The 25,150-nt window shown below is 40.4% G+C and overlaps 1 protein-coding gene across 2 annotated transcripts in view; it reads left to right on the forward strand.

Annotated features, from left to right (window-relative positions):
• Window positions 1-25,150, forward strand: part of OPCML (opioid binding protein/cell adhesion molecule like) — a 295,587-nt gene that overhangs the window by 233,335 nt on the left and 37,102 nt on the right. The window contains exon 6 of one of the 2 annotated variants that reach the window (XM_039248227.1): window positions 8,812-8,951. The exons of the other annotated variant lie outside the window; for it this stretch is intronic. Coding sequence (XP_039104158.1) covers window positions 8,812-8,849 — 38 coding nt within the window. The 3' untranslated portion in view covers window positions 8,850-8,951. Of the gene's footprint in view, window positions 1-8,811; window positions 8,952-25,150 lie in introns of those variants that run through there. 2 annotated transcript variants of the gene reach the window in all.

Genomic DNA, 25,150 nt, shown 5'->3' on the forward strand with positions numbered 1-25,150 from the left:
TCAAAGCTCCATGAGACTTTCTGATGGGGACAAGAGGAAACAATGACTGGGAGTATGGGCATAGCATAAACTTGAAGGTCGAGTGAATAGTTTCCTCTAAACGGTGTTTCTCCAGATAAGACTTTCCTAGAATTCTAGGATTTAGGATAGAATACCTGGATCATTTGCATCTAACTGTTTCACGGCACCTCTTATTTCAAAAATAAGAATAGTTACAGTTTAAAATTTTTTTAAAATGTTTTATTTATTTCTGAGAGAGAGACAGAGGCAGCATGAGCAGGGGAAGGTCAGAGAGAGAGAGGGAGATACAGAATCCAAAGACAGGCTTCAGGCTCTGAGCGAGCTGTCAGCACAGAGCCCGACGCGGGGCTGGAACCCACAAACCGTGAGATCATGACCTGAGCCGAAGTCGGGTGCTTAACCGACTGAGCCACCCGGGCACCCCAAGAATAGTTACAGTTTTTATCCCTTCACTGTTTTCTATATCCTGTGAGACATATTTTCTTTTATTTAGTTTATGTGCTCAGATCATGTATTTTCTCTTCAGACATAATGCGACGTAGTTTTGGGGAACTTCTTTTTACACTCTGACCTCACAAGTTACAAGGTATGTGGCCTTGGACCAACTTCTTATCCTCTCTGGGCTTCAAACTTATTTTTATTAAAATGGCGGTCATCATATCCACCTCAGGAGGCTGACTGGGACATTATTGGGTGTGAGTAGGTAAAGATGTCCAAGAAAGTATATGGTACATATTAGTTGAAAAATAAACAATCCCCTTTTCTTCCTATTCTCCCTTTAGCCTTCCCTCAACACCCTCACTTCCCTGAGCTTTTATAAAATATAATTTCAACTGTGTTTGCTTCTTGCAAAAAATGGAAATTATATTTATATGTTAGTTTTTAAATTGTTTAACATTTTATTTTATTTTTGAGATACAGAGAGAGACAGAGTGTGAGCAGGGGAGGGGGAGAGAGACACACACACACAGAATCCAAAGCAGGCTCCAGGCTCTGAGCTGTCAGCAGAGAGACTGATGTGGAGCTTGAACCCATGGACCAGAGACCATGACCTGAGCTGAAGTCGGACGCTCAACCAACTGAGCCACCCAGGTGCCCTATATGTTATTTTTTAATTGAAGTTTAAAAAGGAGAAACAAATCTCTGAGTCTTAGATCATTCAAGGATGCAAACCTAGAAAGTGAGAAGATTTTTGGTAAAATCCCAAGGGAATTTTGAAAAAATAGAGTAAAACTTAAATGCTAATCTAATAAATGTGTATTGGATAGCTAATATATGACAAGTACGAAGGATACATATAGGAGAGACAGAGTTTTTATCTTCAAGAAGGTCTAGGTCCAGTGGTGGATTCAAAACTAGAGCACAGCATGGTAGGTGTTGTTCAAGGTTAGAGGTGCCCAGCAGAGGGCTCATAACCAGACACTAGGGCTCAACCGAGCACTTTCAGAAATGAGTTATGAAGGAGCAGAAGAAAAGCTAAGGAAAGGGAGGGAAAGGGAACAAGTGAGTCATGCAGAGGCTCATCCATGATTAACCCATGCAGGCATGAGTCGCATAGCAAGGTCAAGAAACTACAAGTGCAGATTATCTCAACAGAGAGAAAGCCAATGACAGAATGGTAGGAAACAAAGTAGAATGAGTGTGCAAGGGTAAGATTCTTGAAAATTTTATAAGAAATAATTAGCTATTGGGATTTTTCCTAAAAAAGACATGGAAATAGAAGGATTTCATCAGAAGAGAGACTGGATCAGATTGCAATTTGGAAAGCTCGCCATGACAGAAGGTCTATTAATATTTGTTGGTCACACTGGCAAGGAAGACACATGTTAGAGGCACCTGAAATAATTCAGGTGAGAAATGAGAAGTAAGAAGAAGCAGGCAAATTGGGATGATTTTTAGGAGGTGAAGGAGAAGAACTAGATACATAGGGTGATGGGGAATGTGAAATTTGGGGAATATTCCAGGTTTACAACTAAGCCAAACTTGTGGAAGGTGGTACCATTCTATGATTCTAAAACTTAAGGGGAGGATGTCCTAACCAGTTTTTGATACATCCATTTTCAAGCATCCTTAGACCCTCCAGGTGGAGAAGTTTAAGCTCTCTCAGCATTTTCCTAAGCCATCTAATTATATCCATCCTCATCAACAAGGGATGCCTGATTTCCTTCCTGTGCCTTCCACTTTAATTCCATAGGAACTCTAGCTCCTTGGATCATCTGCAATTCATTTCTCATCCTCCATTTCCTCTGTATCGTGATTCTGTCTTACAAAGGTGGTGTTTTTATTGCTTGCTGTGATAGAAGGGTAGAGAGCAGTTCTCTGATTAGGCAGCCAGGAAGTAACAGATGATTTAAGCGAGGAAGGGGGGAAATGACACAGCTGTCCCCCCACCCAGATGGGATTTGGCACTTGTCAAGTCTATTGCAAAGGGCCAAACCACTATTCACTGGAAAACGAGAGAATGTTTGAACGTGCTTTATTATAATTCATCTGTTATGTTACAGTGAGGGAAGTCCTCTTTGTATTATCATATTATCTGATGCTCACTTGCTTGCAAACACATTTCAGAAAGGTCCTTAAGCTTCCAAACCTCATCAGCCAGATACTGCTAAGAGGAATACATTCCATTTGAATGACTTGAGGATATAGATATAATTCTACCTCTGTTCAATTTTTTTCCCCAATGATCCCAGAGAGGCCCTCTAAGTCTAGGGAAGGCTCCATCTCAGCAAAAAGCCATTGGTGTCTGGCTGCATCTCACAGCAACCTGATTCTGCAGGTAGGTCTATCAGTATATGTCAACACAGACCCATGTGAGTTTGCACCCATGTGTACATGCTGCTCTGAGGTGAGGCAGCAGATCAGCAAGCGAGGAAGGACTTAGTTTAAATCCTGATTCTCCCATAGACTAGTCATGTGCCTGTGGGTTTATACCACAGTCTTTGCAGGCTTGGCTTACTCATCTGGAAACTAGCACTAGTGACTATTCCATGCTGCTGCTGTGAGAGATGTAAGAGAGGACAGTGGGGAAGTACCTGGCAGCTTCCTGGCCTGTAGGTGCTTGGCACAGAGACGTCACTGATAAATGAATTCCCTTCATTCACCCTGTGCTCTGACTTACCATACCTACAACACATGATGGCCTAGAAGGCATAGTGTAAGAGATGGTTCTGCTTAAATCTCATTCTCTGATTATTTTGTTATGATCACATGAAATAAAGCACGTAAAGGGCTTAGAAAAGTATCTAGCTCCTACGTTTTAAATAATAGCCGCTTCCTTCTCCCCTTCCTCCTGTGAGTCCATGCCACCACTGGAGCATCAGCATACCAACTACAACATCCACAGAGGATATTTCTTAGCTCCCTGATGCCTGGACCCTGTGGGGCATGGGGTGCTTTCCGGGTCCTTTGTTCCTGAGGAAGAAGGCAGGCCGGCACTACCCTAGGAGCCTGCTCCTGTGCTCTTGGCCTCATTCACTGCTCTGTGGATTTGCAAGGATGGTTGCTCTGGTTACAAGACCAGATCACTTCAGTTTCTGTCTCTTTATGGATAAAGGTCTCAGGGGAATCTGCTTATTAGAGAAACGATCGCTGTGTGGTTGAGTCAGCTAGGACAGTAAAGGGACTCATCGGAGGTTCTCAGATACAAAGGCACCGGTTCTTCTCTTGATGAAGCCAGGGTCCCAGTCTGAGTACTGCAGCAGGCAGCTTGGACACCCCCATTTGTGATTTCTCTCTGTCTGTTATTTTCTACCTTGTGTGACGGTGCCTCCAGTTCCCGAGTTAGTCTGCTTGTTTGAATGTGTCCCCTTTGATGTCAATTCCTTGTTGAGTTACTCACAGAATTCTCTATTGTCCCTGCCTTGCTCTTTCCAGTACTGATCTGTTCTGTGGGCAGTTTCAGCACTGCTCAGCCAGCCCCCTCTCTCCTCTTAATTCTTACCTTAAGGAACTTGCAACTGCTATGGAAGAGCGTAAGACAAGAAGTGGAAGGTTCCAGGGGGGTGAAGAATACTGTCTTGTGAAGATGCTCTTTGTTTTACCACAGTGCAGTCCACAGGTTAATGATATTTTAGCAGACCCATTCCTTGCACAATAGCATTACAACAGCAGCAATGTGTGTACAGGGGTAGGCGGCAGAGCAAGGGCCAAAAGCCTCTAACACCAATATGTTTATTTAAATCATGCAAAGAGCTGGGAGCTTTCACAAATCTTAATTCATTTAATATTCAAAACAACCTCAGGGATGATTTATTACCCTCACTGCAGCTCAGAGGCACAATGCTGGAGATCAGTAGGGTTAGGAATCCAACGCAGTTCCATTCAATGCCCTACTGCATGCTCTTTCCAGTTCAACACCAAAATGCTCCTGGTTCTCAGGGTTAACCCCAAGTTCCTAAACACACTGGATTCTGTTTACTGAACACAAGAGCAGGTCGGTTAAGTCTTTTGTAAGTCTGCCTTCTTTGTGAGCCTCCATGATCAAAGTTGAGGGAGTTCCATCTCTCGTAAAAAATGGCAGAGAGTCTGCTCTTCAGCACTGCCCTTCCCACTTTTCCATTGAGGAACAAGCACTTGGTAGTGTTGGCTTGGGTGTGTCTGGCCCTAAACCATGCACAAGTTTGAGGATAACAGAAAAACAACATATAGAAGGGAACTATCAATTGTACAAAGAAGTAAGGACAGAATGTAATTCCAGGTTCCAACTATACAATACAGTATCATATAGGTAAGAAGGTATAGCTTTTCTTGGTTATCCAGTTTGGACAAAACAAGAGAGATCCACTAAAATTACTGCCTAGGAAGGTAGATTATGGACATTGGACTATAGACCCTATTCAGTCAAATATGACTCCCTTCAGGCAAATGGGAACCGTTGACATTAAATAAAATAAATGGATATGTCTAGGTCAAATGTCCTTCTTTCTCTCTTTCTTCATCTCCTTCTCTGTCTATCATCCTCCATCATCCTCCATGAAACTAATTCAGTAACAGCAGGTCATTTATATGTTCGCAGTTCCCCAAACACCTACAACGATGTCTGGCGCATGGTAAACCTCAGTGACTATTGAATGAATGTATCTATGGCCTTTGAGCTGAGAAACACCATGAACAAAAAGGTCCTGTGAGCAGAGGCCTTATCAGATCTGCTCAGAAGAGTGAAAGAGATAGTGCCAGCACTTGTAGGGCAGGGAGTGGGGGAGGTAGAGAGCTCTGTGTGGTCTATATTTATGATCATGAGTGTCTGTCATAGGAGGTGGTCATGGGCTGGAAAGGAACTTATAGATATGAAAGATATTGAAAGGGAGAATCCATTGTTTTTACGTACACTACTTCTTGTCTAAAAGTAAATAGGCCTGAAGAGAATAGAAATTTTATTGATTGATTGATTGATTGATTGATTTGTTTGTTTGTCTTCAATAGGAATACTCATCTTTTGTTTTTATAAGTGTTCATGTTTTAAGCAGCTCGGGTCCCACTATTCATACTTTTCTGGCAAAGCATCTATAACATGGAGGTCGGTGACTTGTCCTTGGTCTCACAACTAGTTAGCACCCAGGTGAGAACTGGTGTCCAGGTTCCCTGGCTACTGTCCCTTTCCTGATCATCTCTCCTCCCCTGATCTGCTTCTGTTGTCACTCTAGAAGTACAGTGCCCTTGAACCCTACCTCTTGCTCAGGGGAAGTTCAACCTTTGTATCTTAATTAAATGTTAGGGAGAATTCAATAGGAGTAGAACATTCTACTCGCCTCACTTCTCAATTGAATATCATGAAAAGGGCAAAGCAGGGAGGAAGCGGATTGGATTTCAGCCCTTGACCAGTAAGTTCTCAATATCCATGCCCCCATTTTAAGAGCATCTACAGTGTACCAGCACCATACTAAGTCCAGTAAAAACAAAACAAAACAAAACAAAACAAATCTAGTGATGTTAAATGTGGTCCCTGCCTCCTGGGAGCATAAGATAGAATTAGGAGGGGCACACAAACACATGCACAAATTCATATGATTAAAACTTTCAGTGGTGAGGTGCAGTGCTCAGCGGTCACATCCCACTGGGAGACACTCTGAAGTGTCATCAAATCACAGAGATTACTTCAGATGAATAAATGCCTTGCCTTCCTATACAGGGGCTCTCCCACCCAGGCAAGCTCAGGGAAGACTACCTTAGGGAGTGAAGTTAAGAAGGAGGGCTAATCTCCCTCTCTTCTCCACCTAGTTCAAACAGTAGCCCTCTGGGCTCCATTGTTCTCTCCATAAACATTAAATAGTACTCACAGAGCAGGGGGAGGTCCCCACACTGGGGTGGGTGAGCACCCAGCTGCCGCCCTGTCCTCAACAGCCACATCAGTAAACCAGCACCACAGCAATCAATTTGGCTTTTTTGATGAAGACAAAACCATAGAGGAAAACCATTAGAAGAGGTAATAAAGGCCCTTCTTGTACAGTTAATAGAGAGCCTCCTGGATGGAACAAGCCCAGCTGTTGCTGCTGAAAATTTACTTCTGTTTTCAAGTTCAAATGGAGACTAAAACATTATCTTCGCGGGAATTGATTTTACGTCTTCCAAACACATATGCCACCTTAATTGTGATTTGTGTGATAGTTCAGCTGCTGAAAGCTTTCGTTTATCTCTACCTGGTTAAACAACTTTAAATAATAACAAGTCAATATATCTGTCTATTGACCAGGGTTCTTCTTGCATCCCCAGAGCATACGGTTGACGAAGAAAAAGGTGTTTAACCCTTCATAGTCCCAGCATCTGTCCTGCATCCATCTCCCCATGCTCTTTTTAATGGGGAGATAAAAATCATTTAACAAAGGAAATGAACAGAAATATTCAGGGCCTTCTCTGATGTGCTTTCTCCTGCAGAGGCTGTTTTTTTCTTTTTTCTTTCTTTCTTTTAATTTGTTCTCTTTTATTTTAGCCTCAATACATTCATTAAAAGAAAGAAAAAGTCTGATTTTTGTCAAATTGGTTTCCTCATTCATTTTAGTTACAGAAACTGTCTTGGCATTGAGCTCATGGAGAGGATATTAAAGATGGCAACTTGTTTTGGAAGACCCACGTAAGCAAAAAATCCATCGGTTCCCCAGAGTGTTCCTTATAAGATATACTTTTTTATAGGGGTGCTTAATGTTAGATGAAATGGGGTGAGGAGGTAAGGGCAAAGGTGGTTATTTTATTCACATGAACTTAAGCCTAGAGTTCTTTGGAGATTTGAATATTTGGAGATTTGAATATTTGGTGATAATGATGGTGACTGGGGTAAAGTTTGGGGGTTTTCTTTGTTTTTTGTTTTGTTTGAGTTTTGATGAACTAAATCATTTGTCAGCCAATAGGAAGGAAAGAATGGAGCAGGCCAGGAACCAAAAAACTCATTTAGCCAGTGCCCTGTCTTGCTCATGAGACAGAATGTAGATAGCTAGCAAGTGGCCGTCCCCATTTGCAAGGGTCAGCAGACTCTCCTCTGTTCAGTGGTGTCAAGGGCCAGTAATACAGACAGGGTTGAGGTCTGTCTTTCCCCAGGCTGCCCCAACATTTCACTAGGCCACAAGGAAGGGTCATGGCCCGACTCTCCAGCTTTCCATGGAACTATCTCCTCCCCCAGGACTGGCCTTGCTTCTGTATCACAGGCAAATAGGGAGTGTATGTGGAAAGGAGGTGATGAGATTTCACACACATCTGGCTTGCACGGTAAAAGCATACTGGTGTCAGCCCAGCACGAGGCATAGGGAGGAACAGCATGCAATTTCTGCTGGGGGAGAAAGAAATGTAAATCAGACAAAACATACCATCCTTATGTAGACTGCCCTGGGTATGGGAGCCAGATGGATGCTGCTGGTCGCAGTGGTGAGTTCAGTGTTAGTTTGTTGAGGACTCTTCACATTTTCACAAACTCTGTTTTAGAGCTTTGTTTTTCTACTGATATAACTCCAGTCCAGGCCTCCATTTAAAATACATCCTCCCTGCCATGTCCTCACTCTCTTTTCTCCCTCCCAGTTTTCCCAGAAAACCCTATAAACACAGAGTAAATACTAATATCAGTAATAATACTAGTACTCATAACTGACAGATTGCTTATAAACAGTGAAGATGGGAAGTTATCATTAATTGCTAATTAAGAAAATGCTTCTCTTAGGTTTGTGTTCATCTGATAAAAGACATTTCTGACTCTTTCCTGTTTGCTCTCCCTGTGTTTTCCTCCAGGGCATGGACTGTGTATTAATTATCTGTGTATCCTCAGCTGTGAATGAGTGACTGACTGAATGAATGAATCTATTTACTAATTTTTTTATTCCATAGCTTGCTTCACTGGGTGCATGAATTTCCTCCTTTAAAGTGGATATTAAAATGACATCCCTGGAAAGAGTTTTTGTCTGTGGTCATGAATGTGAATCTGTGCACTCCCCTGTCTTATGGTACCCTGTGTCTAATATACTTGTTCCATCTTTACACACTTGTGATGGTCTCTATGTGTGTCTTTCTAGACAACATCATAACGCTGCAAGCTGCCTAGTGCCAGCTTCCCAATACCTTCTTAACTCAGCTCTAGTCTTACTTTTGTATTTTCTATTCCTCTCCAATTCCTGACCTCACGCACAGGTAGTCTCACAGAGATGTAAAGATAGCAGAGATATAATTTGGTATTAGAGTTAACTAAGATGCAAGTGGATGTCTTCTCCAGATGATTCTTTAGGCTGGGGAGGGGTAGCAGTGAGTTAAGCCATACTGCACTTGGCGTATAATGATCACTAAATAAATATATGTTGTTGAATTAAATTAAAGGAACAAAAGTGCTGCTCACCTTCTTGGATAGATGCTGAATCTCTTTACATGGAATCTAAGGCTGGAGCCACAGGAGCCTCAGGAAATATCTCCATCGGTTTTGTAATCTAAAATAAATGATCCAACTCATTAAACTTTCTGAATTCTTTGCGACCGACTCCTAGGCAAAGGTGAGATGGAGGAGTAGTCAGAGAGAGGAGGTGAGTGAATACCACTGTCCTGCAGAGCTGTGGAAGGACTCGGCAGGGGGCAGGGAACACATGCCAGGCAGGCCAACTCCCTATATGATTCAGTATTTACTTTGCAGATGGAGACACTGAAGTCCCAAGAAAAAATTGCCCAGTAACACAAAGCTAGGCAAAAACACTGACATCTTCGGCCTGTGCTTTCTAGTCCTGGGTTCTTTCACCTACATCAGGCAGCCCTTGCACAGAGCCCTAGCCAGGGAGTAAAACCCTTGTTCTTCCTCTGGAGGGAATCTCAGCTCTTCCCTGTCTAGAGCACACCCTTGGAGGATTTCTTGAGACCCTGTGGATCGTGGCCAGGACCAGAGACCCTCACTGTAGCAGCAGATGAGAAGGGAAAGTCTCATTCTGGGCCTGGAGAATTGCCTAGTTATTTGTTACTCAGATTAAAGAAGCCCTTTCAAAATTTTGCTCTGGGGAAGTCAGCAATGAAATGCATGCTCCTGATAGAGGGCACTGGTGGCTGCGGTGCCTTCCCCCTCTACCCCTTAAAGTGCTCCACTTCTTCCTTTGTGCACAGGGGGGCACTAGCAATACACCAGCAGCAGCCCCAGAACCTCACGCTCTGCAGCTGCTGGGGAAAGACTTAATTACACCCACTTCCCAGTGAGCCTAGCTCGCTCTTCAATGAGCCAGTTCTGCATTGCAGACCTGCTGGCTATGCTGGCTCAAATGTCACCTCTTTAGGAAACCTGACTTTCTCTGATTAACCCCATTTACCCAGGTCACTCCTAATGCTCTTGCCTCCCCAGCCTATTGGGTCAGTGGGCCCTTGTACATCAAACATGCTGCTGCTGAAAGCATCCTTAGATAGTTCTCTTTGTCTTCTTTTATCTTACGCTCCCTTTGTGGAAAGGCCGTGTTTTCTCCTGTTGGTCCCGATAGAGAGCTGTGTCCATTCTGGGACAGTCTGTAAATGTGGTGTTAGGAAAGCATAATCCTAACACCCTCCACTGCCATGTAACCTCAGGCAAATCGTTTTACCTCCCTCAGTTTCTCCGTCTGTGGAATTAAGAATCAGATCTCAGGGCTATTTGAAAATTACTGAATGAAAATTATGTGTGAGCGCTTTGCAGAGGGCCTGAGCACTGAAGGCACTTTATAACCGTTCCCCGGATCCAGGTAATGCCAGAACTATGCCCTCACTCTGTACTGAAGAGAATGTGTAGTTTCTATGCCATTTATTTATAGCCAGCCCTATGCAGGGCACCCAGTGCAATAAACTCCCTAAAGAAGACACAGCTCCTGTCCTCAAGAAGCCCAGTGGAGGCAACAGAAACAGGGACAATTAAATGTAAAATAATCTTACTAAGGTCAGGATGGTAGGAGAAGTCAGTGGAGGGACATATCTGTATCTCACCCTGAAGAGGGACGGGGAAGGAGGAAGAAATTTTAACCACCCCTTTTCCTCGGAACTAAGGCTTTTGAAATGCAAGTAAGCGATGTGTGCACAGCACTCTTCTGTTATTTTCAAACTCCACCCTTCAGGGCTCCTAGGATGCTGCTGCCAATAGAGTAAGACAAAGAAATCCAGGCTGGACTTCTTGCCCTGCCTCTGACCCTAAACCGTGTCCTCTCTGAGACACTCGTTTACCTGTGTAACAGGGGACAGTCCTGCCATCCACAGGGTTGTTGAAAAGATTTCAATGAGATACACTCTGGTAATACGCAAGGCACGTAATTGGAAAGAAATGCTGGTTACTTTCTTTTCTTTTCCCTGAGGAGGACCAAAAGTCACAGTTGTAGCATCTCCTTAGATTTTCCCTTCTTAGCACCCCACACTCAACAGTGCTTCCACTTTCTTCTAAGATTCTCACATGCACTGTGATCAATCTTTACATCAATCCTGAGAACTGGAACACAGAAAAGGCAACGGGATTAGTTTACAGAAGACACTCAGATTGAGGTCAGTGAATGACCAGTACCTTTGCCCTTTCGGGGTTTGTTTGCATTTCAGACAAAAGAATTCTGCTAACTTTGTGGCTCTCTAAGAGGTAGTGTGTAGTTAAAGATCACGTTGAGTTGGAAGTTTAGGGTTTTCCATAACTTTGGGTCAAAGTCTTAGACCACCCGACTCTCCACTATTGTTCTGTGTCAGAAGAAAGTGGGCCAATTATTTGGATCCTCACATCTAAAAAGTAGATTGCCTCATCTTTATGTTAAAATGCAGGAAACTTGAATCCATTTGTGGAAAGATAACTTTCTTTTCTCTGACCTCTTCTGTCTTCAGAGAACATTCCTGTTGTGCCTAAGTTTGAAGAGAAGGCAGCATTCAGTTGAACTTTAACTTGACATGAATGACCCCTTAATCATTTTTTTTGACCAGAATGAAATGTTTAGTTTATTGAACTTTGTCCAAACCCACCTTTCTTTTTATGTGACCCCTGGAGACCAGGGTTTTTTCCACTCTGCTTCCCCAAATTTAGGAAATAATACTCTTCCAGCAGAAAATGTCTCCATTTATTCTGAGGGACTTCCATAGACCTTTGGTTGACCTTAGCAAACTGGAAATGAATCTATTGATCTCTGCCTGACCCCATTCCCCAGGACCTACATGCTCCCTATGCTTCCGCCGTTGCTGAAGAAGGAATCATGACATAACAAGTGTGCAAGTTTATTCCATTAGCCATTCGCAGCAATCATGAACTGTTTTAATCCCAAAATGCAAACTTGCCTAAAATTCAATTGGGAATTGGGAGTGTCAAAGCTTTGCCATCTTCCTTGTCCTAGTCTTGTCCCTAGAACTTTCCATGGAACAAAATCTTCTCAAACTAGCAGCTCTCTGACGTGCACTTCCCAATGTGACTTGACTCAACTTCTTTTCAGCTTCTCCTCCTGGTGTTGGCTACCTGCTTTCTGTGAGTCTTGCTTTCTCCTTCTGAAATTGTGGCTTTACAATGCTGGCAAAAAATGGAGGACTTTTCCCATTTATACTTATCTGTGATAGGTTGGGGTAGGTTGAATAATGGTTTCCTAAAAGGTATTCACATCCCAAACCCTGAAATATGTGAGTTTACCCTCAGATAGAAAAAAGGGGTGTGTCTTTACAGATGTGATTAAATAGTTTAGATCTTAAGATGGAGAGAATTTCCTAAATTATTCAAGTGGGCTCTAAATGCCATCACATGTACCCTTATGAGAAAGAGGCAGAGGGATGTTTCAGATCCAGAGAAGATAATGTGAAGGCAGCAGAGGAAAATTTGAAGATTTTAGTCTTGAAGGTTGAAGTGATGCAACCACAAACCAAGGAATACTGACATCCCTGGAAGCTGGAAGAGGCAAGCTGGGAGAGCGGGATTCTCCCCTAGAGTCCACAAGAGAACCATGGACCTGCCAACACCTTGATTTTCAGCTCATGGATACTGATCTCTGACTTCTGGCCTTCAGAATTGTAACCAAATAAATAGGTGTTGTTTTAAATGATGACTTTGTGACAATTTGTAATAGCAACCATAGGAAATACAAAATACCATCTATTACTTCTTTTGAACAATCAGACTTGTTTCCCAATACTTACTGCCTTTTTAGTTTAACCACATTCCCAAATGATACACCACATTTACACCACTACCACCATCATAATTGTGATCCTCTGAGCCTATGATGTTATCCTAGGTGTTTTTAAATGAAATTAGAGATTTATAATCCAGACTATACTGAATTATAGGAAGCCACCTTCCACTGCAAACACATAAAAACACTGCATTAAAAATATATTTTTAAAAAATTTTTAATGTTCTATTTATTTCTGAGAGAGAGAGAGAAAGAGAGAGAGCACGTGAGCAGGGGAGAATCAGAGAGAGAGAGGGGGACACAGAATCTGAAGAAGGATCCAGGCTCTGAGCTGGCTATCAGCACAGAGCCTGATGTGGGGCTCGAACCCACGAACCTGAGATCATGACCTCAGCCGAAGTCGGATGCTTAACCGACTGAGCCACCCAGGCACCCCTGGAAAATGTGCCTACTTAGAAAAACTTCACTTCCTGGCCTGAAGAAAACATGGCAGCAATGCCTCCATCTAGACCACAGGAGGATAATGATTTAACTGCAAGAAATCAGAGACCAAAGTCTTTACTGTATTAGGATATAAGACCTCAATTTTTATATGAAGTAAAATTGGTCTGGACTACAAAGTTAGCAAAACTTTCACATAGACAACCAGGAAACCACCTCTGTGGATGCTTCCATAGTCCATAGAATATTACAGAGCCCCTACAGAAGAAAATGTCTGGAAAATGAAATCATAATCCAAAATGTTATAACACATATGGGAATCCAACAACACAATATTTTAAGTAAAAAATACAATGATTGGGAAATACCTAAAATTCCTAAAGTGGAATTACATTTTGAGCACACACCAAAGAACAAGTGGTTTAAATAAATAAGTGTAAATATGAATGTATGTTTGAGTATTAATGGTAAAGAACAATTAAGTCATTGTATTTACTCACCTATTTATTCAATAGATACTTATTGAATACCAACTATGAGCCAAGTAGTCTTTTAAATGCTGTGATGCAATGATGAATAAAATATTACCCCAACCTTCATGGACCTCATTTTCGAATGGGAAATACAGAAACTATTTAAGTAAATATGTAATAAGTTGTCAGGGATCAACTGTATGAGGAAATATAAAACAGACCAAGCAGAGATGTGAATGTTATGAAGGAGCAAACTGGAAGTCTTAGAAAAGGGCACTCCAGACAGCTAAAAGAGCCAGCACAAAAGTCCTGGAGTAAGCACATAGTTGTGTTTTGAAAAAAGAGCACAAAACTCAAGCTAGATGTATGTGAGTAAGATAGAGAGGTAGCAAGTGAAATCACAGAGGTTGCTGGAGGCCTGGTTATGTAGGATCTTGTCAGTAAAATTTTTGTGTATTATTTATTTATTTATTTGTTTGTTTGTTTGTTTATTTTTACCTAGGTGGGTTGAGAAATCATTGGAAGCTTGTGAACTAGAAATGATGTGATCTGATTTACATGTTTAAAATAATATTTCTGATTGCTTTGCGAAAAGCAGATTATAAGAAAGAAGAGAGGAAGAAGAGAGGCCTGTTGAGAAACTATTACAGTCATCCTGGCTGAACATGTTGGTGGCTTCTCCTAGGTGCCATCTGTGAAGATCATGAGAAGCACTGATTTAAGATTCATGTTTAAGAAAAGTCTAACAGAATTTGCTGACATGTTGGTGTGCCAGAGAAAGAGTAATCAAGAAATCAAGGATGCCTCTCAACTGTCCTTTCTGAATGACTGGAAGAAGGGTGATGCACCTAGTGTGTGTGTCCATGTGCATGCATGAGGCATTTGAGGTTCTCTCAGACATCCAGATGTCGGGTTGCTGAATGTATAGTCTAGATCTTCCTTGGAAATTGGAGTTGGAGACACAAATTTGGCAGCCATCAGGATATAGATGAGATTTAAAGCCAGAGTCTTGAAAAAAAAAATCACTAGGAAGAAATTATAGCTACAGAAGAGAGGAGGTCCGAAATCCGACTTTTGGAGATGAGGAACAAGGGCATAATCAAGTAAAGGAGAGTGAGAATGAGCTGCCACTAAAGACAGAAGGGGACGGAGAGGGACAGAAACCAAATACAAAATGCGTTTCAAAGAAGCGGTGAGTAACTAGGTCAAATGCTGCCAAAAGTGTACCAAGATTGAGATTGAGACTGGACAGCCATACTTGGGGTAGAAATTCGTCTTTAAGAGGAAGAATACTGAAGTGCAGTTTTAGTGAGTGAAGCAGTGAAGGAAACTCCTGGCATATGTTAAAGAAATAATAGATGAAGAGGAAGTGGAGATGATAGTGTTACTTCGGTAAGTTTTGCCCTGTCTTTATGAGGAATCAGCAATACCTAGAGGAGTAAGTGAGGGCAAAGGACAGGTTTTTGAAGATGGGAAATCCTGGCATGTCTGTGGTCTGAGGAGTAACTCCAGAAACAGCAGGGAAGATAATGCAGGAGACAGAGGAAACAGTGGCAATACAATGACTTGACCCTAAGTAGGCAAATAAGTCACAGATTTTACTGTTCCAGGGGAGATGCCTTCAAATAGAAAGAGGAGTAACCTATTTGTTGGGAGAGGAGAGAAATGAGCATGCATGTGTACAGAGGAAGGCTCATCTCCTAGTCAGGATTCCTTAGAACATAGGCACTGCTGATGCTTCATTTGTTTAATGCAGGTACAAGGTAAAATGAATGATGAGAAAAGAAGTGCAGTGGTAAGAGACCTCAAAAGCAAAACAAGAGGGTGCTTTCCCATACTGGCTACCACTTCACAGTGAGCCCAGCAAGAAGGTAAAGCAGGTCACTTAGCCATTACTGCAACTCAACATGTGAGCTTTCTCTAGGTGGTTTCCATAGAAAAACTTTGCCTTGGGATAATCCATGGGAGAGAGAGAGAGAGAGAAAGAGAGAGAGAGAGATGAGGGAAAATTATTTTCTCAGCTGCATTCATCCCTACTTTCGATTAGTTAAAGTGTTCTGTGCAGTGTAAAGTCTCCTATTCTTCTGGGTTGTATCATCTGACTCCTTTGGCATCTACTTGGGATATGAGATCCTACACCACGCAGTGTGGTGTTTCATCCAAGTTTGGAAGTATTACTAGTAACTGTGAAAAAAGCTGTATGGTGGTGGCCAGGGAGCAGGGCTTTTAAGGAGGGCAGTAGTACAGACAGGAAGCATGCCTACCCGTTACATTCATCTTCCTCCCTACAGTGTATGACTTTCATCATATATGCATGTGTATATGTGTGTGTCGCAAAAAAAATGACACCTTCACATCTTCCCCAAAGGACAGGGAGTTTGGGGCATTAGTCTAACTGCTCACAGACTCTCATTTAAGATTTTATTGAATTGTGAGCTCTTGCAACACTTAGGCAAAGAGAGTCAATGATATAAAGAACAGTACTGACTGCTGCAGTGCCTGGTCCCAAGACTGCAGTTGATGTTCATCATCTCTTTCCTCTGCTAGCAATGCAACATTTCTTTCACCCTTGGAAAGCAAGTAGGATGGCCAAGGGTACATGTCTGGTAGGGTGATCCAGACTCTGACCCCACAGTACCTGAGCCCTTAGTTTCCCTATACTTTTTGTTTTTTGTTTTTTGTTTTTTTTTTTTTTACAAATAGTTTATTGTCAAATTAGCTTCCACATAACACTCAGTGCTCATCCCCACAAGTGTCCTCCTCCATGCCCATCCCCCCACCCCCCCACATCCATCAGTCCTCAGTTTTTGTCAGCATTCAAGAGTCTCTCATGGTTTGCCTCTCTCCCTTTCCCCCACCATTTCCACCCTTCTTCTTCCCTATACTTTTTGATTTGGGGTTGCTATAATTGCTCCTCAACAGTACCAAGTCTGGAAGTTCTCAGAGACAACTTAGTGAACCAATTCTGCTCTTTTACCTTATCATGTAATGCCGATTCTAGCTCCTCATGGTAAACAAGACCTATGAGTCCCACCAGTTACATTAACTCCTTTCTTTGCCTGTTCATTCACTTACATGAGAAGCCCAAACCAACATGGTGACAGTTGAAGATTCTAGTTCAGTGGGACATTTAATGTTTCCCCTGGCAGCCTTCTTCACACCCTGTGAGCCTGGACTTTTCCCTCAGCATAGCTTAAAGTTGACTAAATAGAAAGCCGAAACTCTGACTGAGCCACTAGGTGTGATAGTGAGCTGAACCATTCCAATTTCCAATCTTGTCTCCTGAACCCAGGTATTCTAGCTCTTGGAAATACAAAACCATATATTCGTAGTTGATTTAATATACCTGCCAAGTTCTGGAGGCATAAGCCAAAATGGGCAGCTGTTCCACTGTTATTTCAGGCTGGCTACTTCTGGGTAACAACATAGGTAAGAGCAGGGAAACTTTTGTCAAATCTCCTTTGCTGTTAAATGTGTCCTTCAGTAGGAACTAACTGTGATATAGTAGCATGTCTCCTAATGAGGCATTCCATAAGCCATAGATGGTTGTGATGGTAGAGACACATGTACACATCAATATTTATTCTCATAAAAGCAAACTTATGCTCCTTCATGATGGAAACAGTCCAATGGAATTGATCCCTGCCAAATGGCTAGTAGGTTCTCCAATGAGTAATGTCCCATGTCCATTTCTGCTGCTATTAGCGCCATTAGCTAGAGAAGTATTGATGAAGACAAACTTAGATTGTTGGATGCATTCATAGCCCCATCTCTGCCACCATGGCACACTGACATGCATCAGGTGGCTGAGGAAAGCTCACTGACAACTGCTAAAGAAGTCACCCTTTGCATCTGGTTATAGAGCAGTTACTCTACAATGCATGCTATGGGGCACTGACATGAGACAGAAAGACATCTACACTCTACACTTTGTTCTATCCTCAGAGATCCATCCACACAATATCCCCCCAGATCTCCTCATCTGTATTTTCCCAGTCTTATCCTTTTCAAGCCTCTCTATACCTTTTCTTCTCCCACTATACAAGATGTTTACTACTGTCCATCACCCCTTTGAGACCATGGGACAGTAATTCATTTCCTTTTAGTGCTAATATTTTGTACTAACATTCGCATCTAGGAATCAGGTCAAATTTCTTTCCTCTTTAGTCAGTTGGTCAAAGGAAACTGCTTACATCACAATGAAGTTTTAAGTATTTATTGAGAGAAAGGAGGATAGCAAATGTAGATAACATCTGTTCACATAATACATTTGTACTTCTGGATCTGTTTGAGCTTATTCTCAAATGTGCTGCTTCCATTCCACGGTTTTCTGATCAGCTTTCTCAGTTTAATAGTTTAGTGGGTGTGACAGATTACAGGTTGTATTATTATTTTTTAAGTTTTTTTTTTGAGAGACAGAGAGAGAGAGAAAGAGAGAGAGAGAGAGAGCGTGCACAAATAGGAGAGGGACAGAAAGAGGGAGAGAAAGAAAATCTCAAGCAGGCTCCACTGTGGAGCTTTATCTCACAAACCATGAGATCATGACCTGAGCTGAAATCAAGAGTCATGCTTAATTGACAGAACCATGCAGGCGGCACTAGCTTGTATTATTTTTAAGAAATCACTCTCCCACTCCACCTCGATACATCCCAATTCCATTGAAGTTTGACCTGGTCATGTGACTTTATTTGACCTCAGAGTGGGCAGAATATACTTTCCTGCCCTTTAAATTTAGGTTAGTTTTGTGACTTTTTTTTGGCCCATGAGATGTTAGCAGATGTAACTGAAGAAGAGCTTGAAATGTGCCTGTTTGTTTCGGCTTGTCTTGTTGTTCCTCTGACATTGCAGGTTAGAGCCATTTCTTTTCTGCAATCAGGTGCTCAATAACTACTATACCCCCAATATCCCACTAGAAGCTGTTTTTCAAGTTGAAAATAGGTTTTTGATAGAGAAGTTATGGCTTTGGGCCAAAGCCTTTACATAGATGTCTTCTCTATGACTTCTACTGGAGTTTAGCAAAAAATTCTTATAGCATCTTTATCCATCATGGGTCTTCCAGCACCTGAATTATATGACCCAAGGGGAAGAACAGCAAGTACTGTAGTCTGAAAACTACCGAAACCCCTTTTATGACAGTCTATGGATGACTCAATAAATACTCTGAGGCAATATTCTCAAATGAAGTATATTTTACCTCCAAAATCCAGAGAGAACAACCAAGTGCTATGCCTCTTGTTTGGTTGAAGGCATACGAAATGCAGCAAGTTGTACTCTACAATGTCACAGCACATCCCAGAGCACAGGATAGCTGAGATCTTCATTGATATGCTATGTTTCTGAGGTTCTTTGATTTTTTATTTCCTTTTATATGGTTGATGCATGCATTTGTGTGTATACATATGCATATATACATATGCATGTATAAAAAGCCAAATAAAAATACATATAGGTTATATATGTACATGGACACACACACACACACACACTATGTCTTACTCAGGCATTTAGAGTGGTGCTACTCAAAATATAATCTTCAAACTACTGCTAGTTTATGATATATTGGATGAGTCCAAAGATAAATTAACCAATCCACAAGATAACTGAATAAGTACAGACAGTGAGAGTGATTGGACAATTTTATATATCATTCTGACTGTTTTACAACACCCAGTCTTTTGGTTCTGTATTTTACAAAAGTATTGGTTTATGAATAACTTTAGAAATTAAAATGAAGCAAAGCAGACACAACAAAGACTTTTTAAAATGACATTTGCCACAGATCATATGAGAGCATGCCTCAAGGATCTTACATATGACTTTGCTCATCAGCTTGATATTCCACAGAATATCAGGACAATGAAAATATCTGTGAGCTGACTACATCACAACATAAAGCATACTATTTAACAAAAGCAAGAAAGTAAGGTGTACTGCTTTCCTTGCCATGTAAAGGCTAACTGCTTTTGATCCTTTTCATTATCAAAATTAAGACAACAGACAATAGCATTTTCCAAATTATTACCCACATACCAAGTGGCAGGAACTGTGTTAATCTTCTCAATAAAGATGACACTTGAAACAGCTGGGATTTTGACTACCAACTCATTAAGTTCTCTTTTATTCTACAACCATCTGCTACAATACATTTTTCAGGGTCAGACAGATAAGAAGGTATGATAGTGACTATCACCCCTGCATCTTTTTATGTCTTCAGATGTGATATGCATGTATCTGTTTCCTCAAGGAATACAGTATTTTTTTCTGAGTAAGGAGGAATGATGGGAAATCATTTCAGAAGTTTCCACTTAATAGTGCATACCATAATACCCACAGTTCAGAGAACCAAAGCAAAGGTTCTTCTAGATGCTAAAAATATCTACTCTCAATTATACACTTGAGATTCAAGAAAATAACCACAGGATGAATCTGCTGACTCAGTGAAGCCACAATGAAGATAATCTCAGGCCAAAATCTATTTATGAACTGACTTCTATTAGCCTTTTCTCTAATTATGGGGTCCCTGTTGGTGTTTTTCATTCCAGATGTAAGTGTGAGTTCAGAAGCATGTCTAAGAGAAATCTATTTCCCCACTGCATAGGGAGGATTTTTCTTAAAATCATTCTGGGAAAGAATCAGAGAAATATTTACTGAAAGTACTTAGAGTAGCAGGGCAGTTCCTGATGGGGACATAGCCTTGTCTATACATAGTGAGTTCTGATGCTAAGAACCAGCTTAGATCTGCTAATGAGACAAGGGGCTGTGATTTACTATTGTGGCAGTTAACATCAATCTGCTACTTGCTATCTCTCTGGAGTTATACCCTAATCTTTTATCCTTCTGTCTTACCCTAAAAATACCATACTCTATTGGTCACCTATGTTCTTGTGAGTTGAGGCAGGCTTACTGCGTATTGTGGCAATTACATTCATCTTGCTTATTATGGTTATGTGCTTCCATAAGGCTTTTGTCATTTCATGATTCCATTTTTGATATTGATTTGAAAGAGTCCAGTTCAAAGGTAGCAACACTCACAATCTACCATAGTTTCCAGAAGGGAGCTGTGACTCAGCTTCTGAGCAATGCCCATGCACCTATCACCAATGCATCCATTACTGCCCTAGTGATGGATGTGTCTTCTGACCTTCCTGGGAAATGCAGTCAGATGGTAAGATCAAGGTCACACATAATAAATTCACTCTAACATTCCCATATCTCTGTTTTCTTATCTCTTCTTCAAAACTGACATATATACATACTTTTGACAGGTCATCATTGAGTCCAGGTTTCAAGAAAGTCTGATTTTCAACTTAGTCTACCCTGAGACTTTATATCTTAAGAGTCTCCTTTAAAACTACCAAAGAAACTCTCTAGTTTTAAGACATACTAAGATGTTGAAAAACTGTCCTCAGCCTGGTATTTTTTCATAGTTTCTAGTGGCATCATAATCACCCACCTACTCTAACGAGACTTGTAATGCTCATGGTTCTCAGTATGACTGATATTGAAATATGCCCTTCCAATGCTTTGCATTGTAACTGTATTCCAATCCAATTAACCAGCAATGAAAGCTTAGATCAATTGCAAAGCTACCCCATAACAAAGTGTATCATCCAAGTAACTACCAGCAATAAAGTCTATTTTACTCCTAAACAGGTAGACAATCTGACTCAAAAACAGTCTGAAGGATATGCTTTGCAGATTTCACTTGCAATATCAATTGACTTAGTCTGGTATTCCTAGCCAACATGACCTGAATTAAGCATTAAATATAAAGTATTGACTTTTTGTTTAAGTGTTGCAAACTCAGGTCAGTGAGAGTGAGGTAAAGGAAGATGAAACAAGGAGAGATGCAGAGCAATGCAAATCATGCTTTACTGAGCTGCTTCCATTTTGCAGTGAGATAGGAGAGAGATACAGCCTGTTACTTAACAGGTGAATTTGTTCAGCACTTGGTACTTCTTGGATTGCTCACAAAGAAAAATTTAGTGGGGTAGCCCTAGGGAAAGAGGAAAGAGAATTGAAAAAGATAGGACTTGCTGGGGTGCCCATGAGTCTTGCTACACAGTCCAAATCCAACTCAGTCCTAGCTTCATTTTTGAGCTACTTGAAAACATGTCAGTTCTACCTGAAATGTCCATGAAGATAACCCTGGAGCCTGAGATCTGGAACCCTTCCTCCACCCCCTTGCTTTCCCCAGGGGCCTCATGCTACCCCTTCATTTCCCTCCACAACTCTAGGACAAGAACCCTGTAAGAAAACACCCAGGCAGGGGCACCTGGGTGGTGCAGTCGGTTTATTGTCTGACTCTTGGTTTCGGCTAAGGTCATGATTTTGCAGTTTGTGGGTTCTAGCCCCACATTGGGTTCTGTGCTGTCAATGCAGAGCTGCTTGGTATCCTCTCTCTCTCCCCGTCTCTGCCCCTCCCCTGCTTGTGCTCTTTTCTCTCTCTTTTTCAAAATAAATAAAATTTTTTTTTATGCAGAGAGAATTTATTTATTTATTTACTTTTTTTTTTACAAATAGTTTATTGTCAAATTATTTTCCACATAACACTCAGTGCTCATTCCCAAAGTGCCCTCCTCCATGTCCATCCCCCCTCCCTCCCACATCCATCAGTCCTCAGTTTTTGTCAGCATTCAAGAGTCTCTCATGGTTTGCCTCTCTCCTTTTCCCCCACCATTTCCGCCCTTCTTCTCCCCCTTGTTCCTCCGTCAAGTTCCTCCTAATCCTCCTATACGTGCAAACATATGATATTTGTCCTTCTCTGCCTGACTTCAAAATAAATAAATTTTTAAAAATTTTAAAGGAAAAAAGAAAAGAAGAGAAGAGAAAAGAAAAGAAAAGAAAAGAAAGAAAAGAAAAGAAAAAGACAAGACTTAGGCAGGGGCACTTGGGTGGCTCAGTCAGGTTATGATCTCATGGTCCATGAGTTCGAGTCCTGCCTCAGGCTCTGTGATGACAGCTCAGCCTGAAGCCTGCTTTGGATTCTGTGTCTCCTTCTCTTTCTGCCCCTCTCCTGCACATGCTCTCTCTCTCTCTCTCTCAAAAATAAATAAACACAGAAATATTAAAAGAAAAAAAAAGAAAACACCTAGGCAGAGGGCAGAAGCAAAGACGTATTTTTTATTCTTTAGAACTGATATCATGTTATATCAGGCAACTGTTGTCATAAAGTTTTATATGTATATTTGTACATTTGTCAAAAATCCAAAAGAAAAGATATGCAGACTAAGTTTCTTGACCACAGTGCAATATTATCAACAAAACTACAATCACAGTTAACTTTCACTATATATTTGGTAACGTAAAACATATTTATATGTAACTCATGAATTAAAGAAAGAAATCACAGTAGGCTTGTAAAACATCTAGACAGGAATGGCCAAGCTTTGTATGTTCAAACTGCAGGTTGAGGCTAAAATAGTAATTGGAGGGAACTTTATAGCTCTAAATGTCATTTTATAGCTTTAAACACACAAATTTAAAAAATAAGAAAATCTGAAACTTGAGTTATTCATTGATGACTATGCAATCACAAATCTACACCAAAAGAAATAAAACACAGAATAAATGAAGGAAATAATAATAATGAAAAAGCAAATGTGATTAACAAAAAAACATAAATGGATCTACAGAGATTTTCAATAAAACCAAACACAGATTCTATCAATTATAAAAACACAATAGAAAACTTATTGCAAATGTTTAAGAAAGAGGGACTGCAGAACCCCTATACATTGTTTTAGCTAAAATTAGAATGAATCATAGGTTACTAGTTTCAATGTTAAATAATGAGAAATTTCAAGTAGAGGGATTGTAAAGTAGCTGACTTTCTAGCCAACTAGTGTAAGGTTTTGAAAAATATATATATACTCATATAATTATATTATTTTTATATTATATTATACCATATTTTGCCATAAAATTGCTTTTATGGCTAGCAACACTTGTTTCAGTTGTCAGTTATGAGAAATTGTATTGACTCAGTTGGTGTTCGTTATGAAGGTTGAATTTCCTCATACATCTTGTAATGCATGTACACGGATACGTTTTCAAAGACTTCTTAAGAATTAAACTTAAAAATGTAGGTTTTTTTGGAATGAGGAAAAGTCATTTGCAAATATTTCTTCTTGTATATATCTAAGTAAAAAATAAATGTTCATGATACAATTCATTTTTAAACCATTATATGTAAATATGGATCTACCAAGACAATGTACATGGGAAATGGGGACATACTTACAGGTTCAGTTAAGATAGTACTATGAACAACTATTACCATCATTAAAAAAAAAAAAGGACTATGAAGCATATAGAAGTAATCATAAAACTGACTTCAGAAGAAGTAGAAAATCTGAATGAATATACCAATAACCATGAATCAATTAAATCAATCAATAGTCTAAATGTTCTCCCTATATAAAAGCATCAGTTGCAGATAACTTTACAGGATTCACCCAGTCTTCAAGAAAGAAATAGATACTCTCTGTCTTTTAAGAAATAGATATTTCTGAATTAACCAACTCATTTTAAACATTAGTATAACATTGACCAAAACTGAACAATGACCATACGGAAATTATAAGCTTCTGTAACTTATAAACGTAGAAGTGATATTCATAAAATATTGAAAATAAAGGGCATAAAATGCATTATTACTAAGTAATATTTATTCCATATATGCAAAGGTATTCAACATGAGATAAGCTAGTATTATTCCACGTTAATAAAAGAAGGAAAATACTACGGACACCAAAATAGGTCTCAGAAAATACCATACAATTTAATGCTCAGCTATGATTAAAACAAGCTCTTAGCAAAGTAGAATTGAAGGACGTACTCATGACTTGATTAGAAATTCCTTATTAGCACTATCAAAACTAATCTCTGCAGCTATATAATCAAACTCATTACCTCTTACTTGCTCAAGGACATCACTTTTACAGTTCTCTTTGTCTCCTACATCATTTATTTTTCTCTTGCTATTGGATATTTTCCATCAGCATATAAACATGCTATTTTTCCTACTTCTGTGTATCTTTCTATTTTTCCTTCTCTCTTTAACTGTCTTTCACAAATGTGCTCTGTTTCTCTGTCTCTCCTCCTCCTCCCTCTGGCCACAGCCTCAGTTTTCTGCTCTTCCTTATAAGGAAACTCAGAAAAGTTATCTATATTAACTATGTCAGCCTTCTCTCTCCATTTTCTCTTCAGATCTCTCCAAGAGTGTTTTGTCCCCATTGAAAATGAACTCATTGAGGTCACTGATGACCTCCATATTACTATATTCAATGGTTAATTCTTAGATCCATCATATTTTACCTGTCTATAGCATTTTACACCCTCTCCTCCTTGTCACATATTCTTCATTTAGTTTCCAAGAATGCCATAGTTTTGGTTTTCCCCCTACCTGGCTGTTCTTTCTCCCTCACCTTTCCTGGCTCCTTATCTTCTCTACAGTCTCCTAATTTTAGAGTGCCCCAGACCTCAGTCTTAATGATTTCATCTTGTCTCCTGATTTTAAATACTCTCTATTTGCCAATGTCTCCAGCCAGAACTCTCTTACAAACTTCAGACTGAATAGCAAATTCTTACCTCAACAACTCTTCTTGGGCATCACATACACATCTTAAGCATTCTTTGTCTGAAGTTAGATTTTTGATCTTCTCT

The sequence above is a fragment of the Hyaena hyaena genome, unplaced genomic scaffold, assembly GCF_003009895.1.
Source record: "Hyaena hyaena isolate Hyena2069 unplaced genomic scaffold, ASM300989v1 scaffold_305, whole genome shotgun sequence".
Classification (NCBI taxonomy): Eukaryota; Metazoa; Chordata; class Mammalia; order Carnivora; family Hyaenidae; genus Hyaena; species Hyaena hyaena.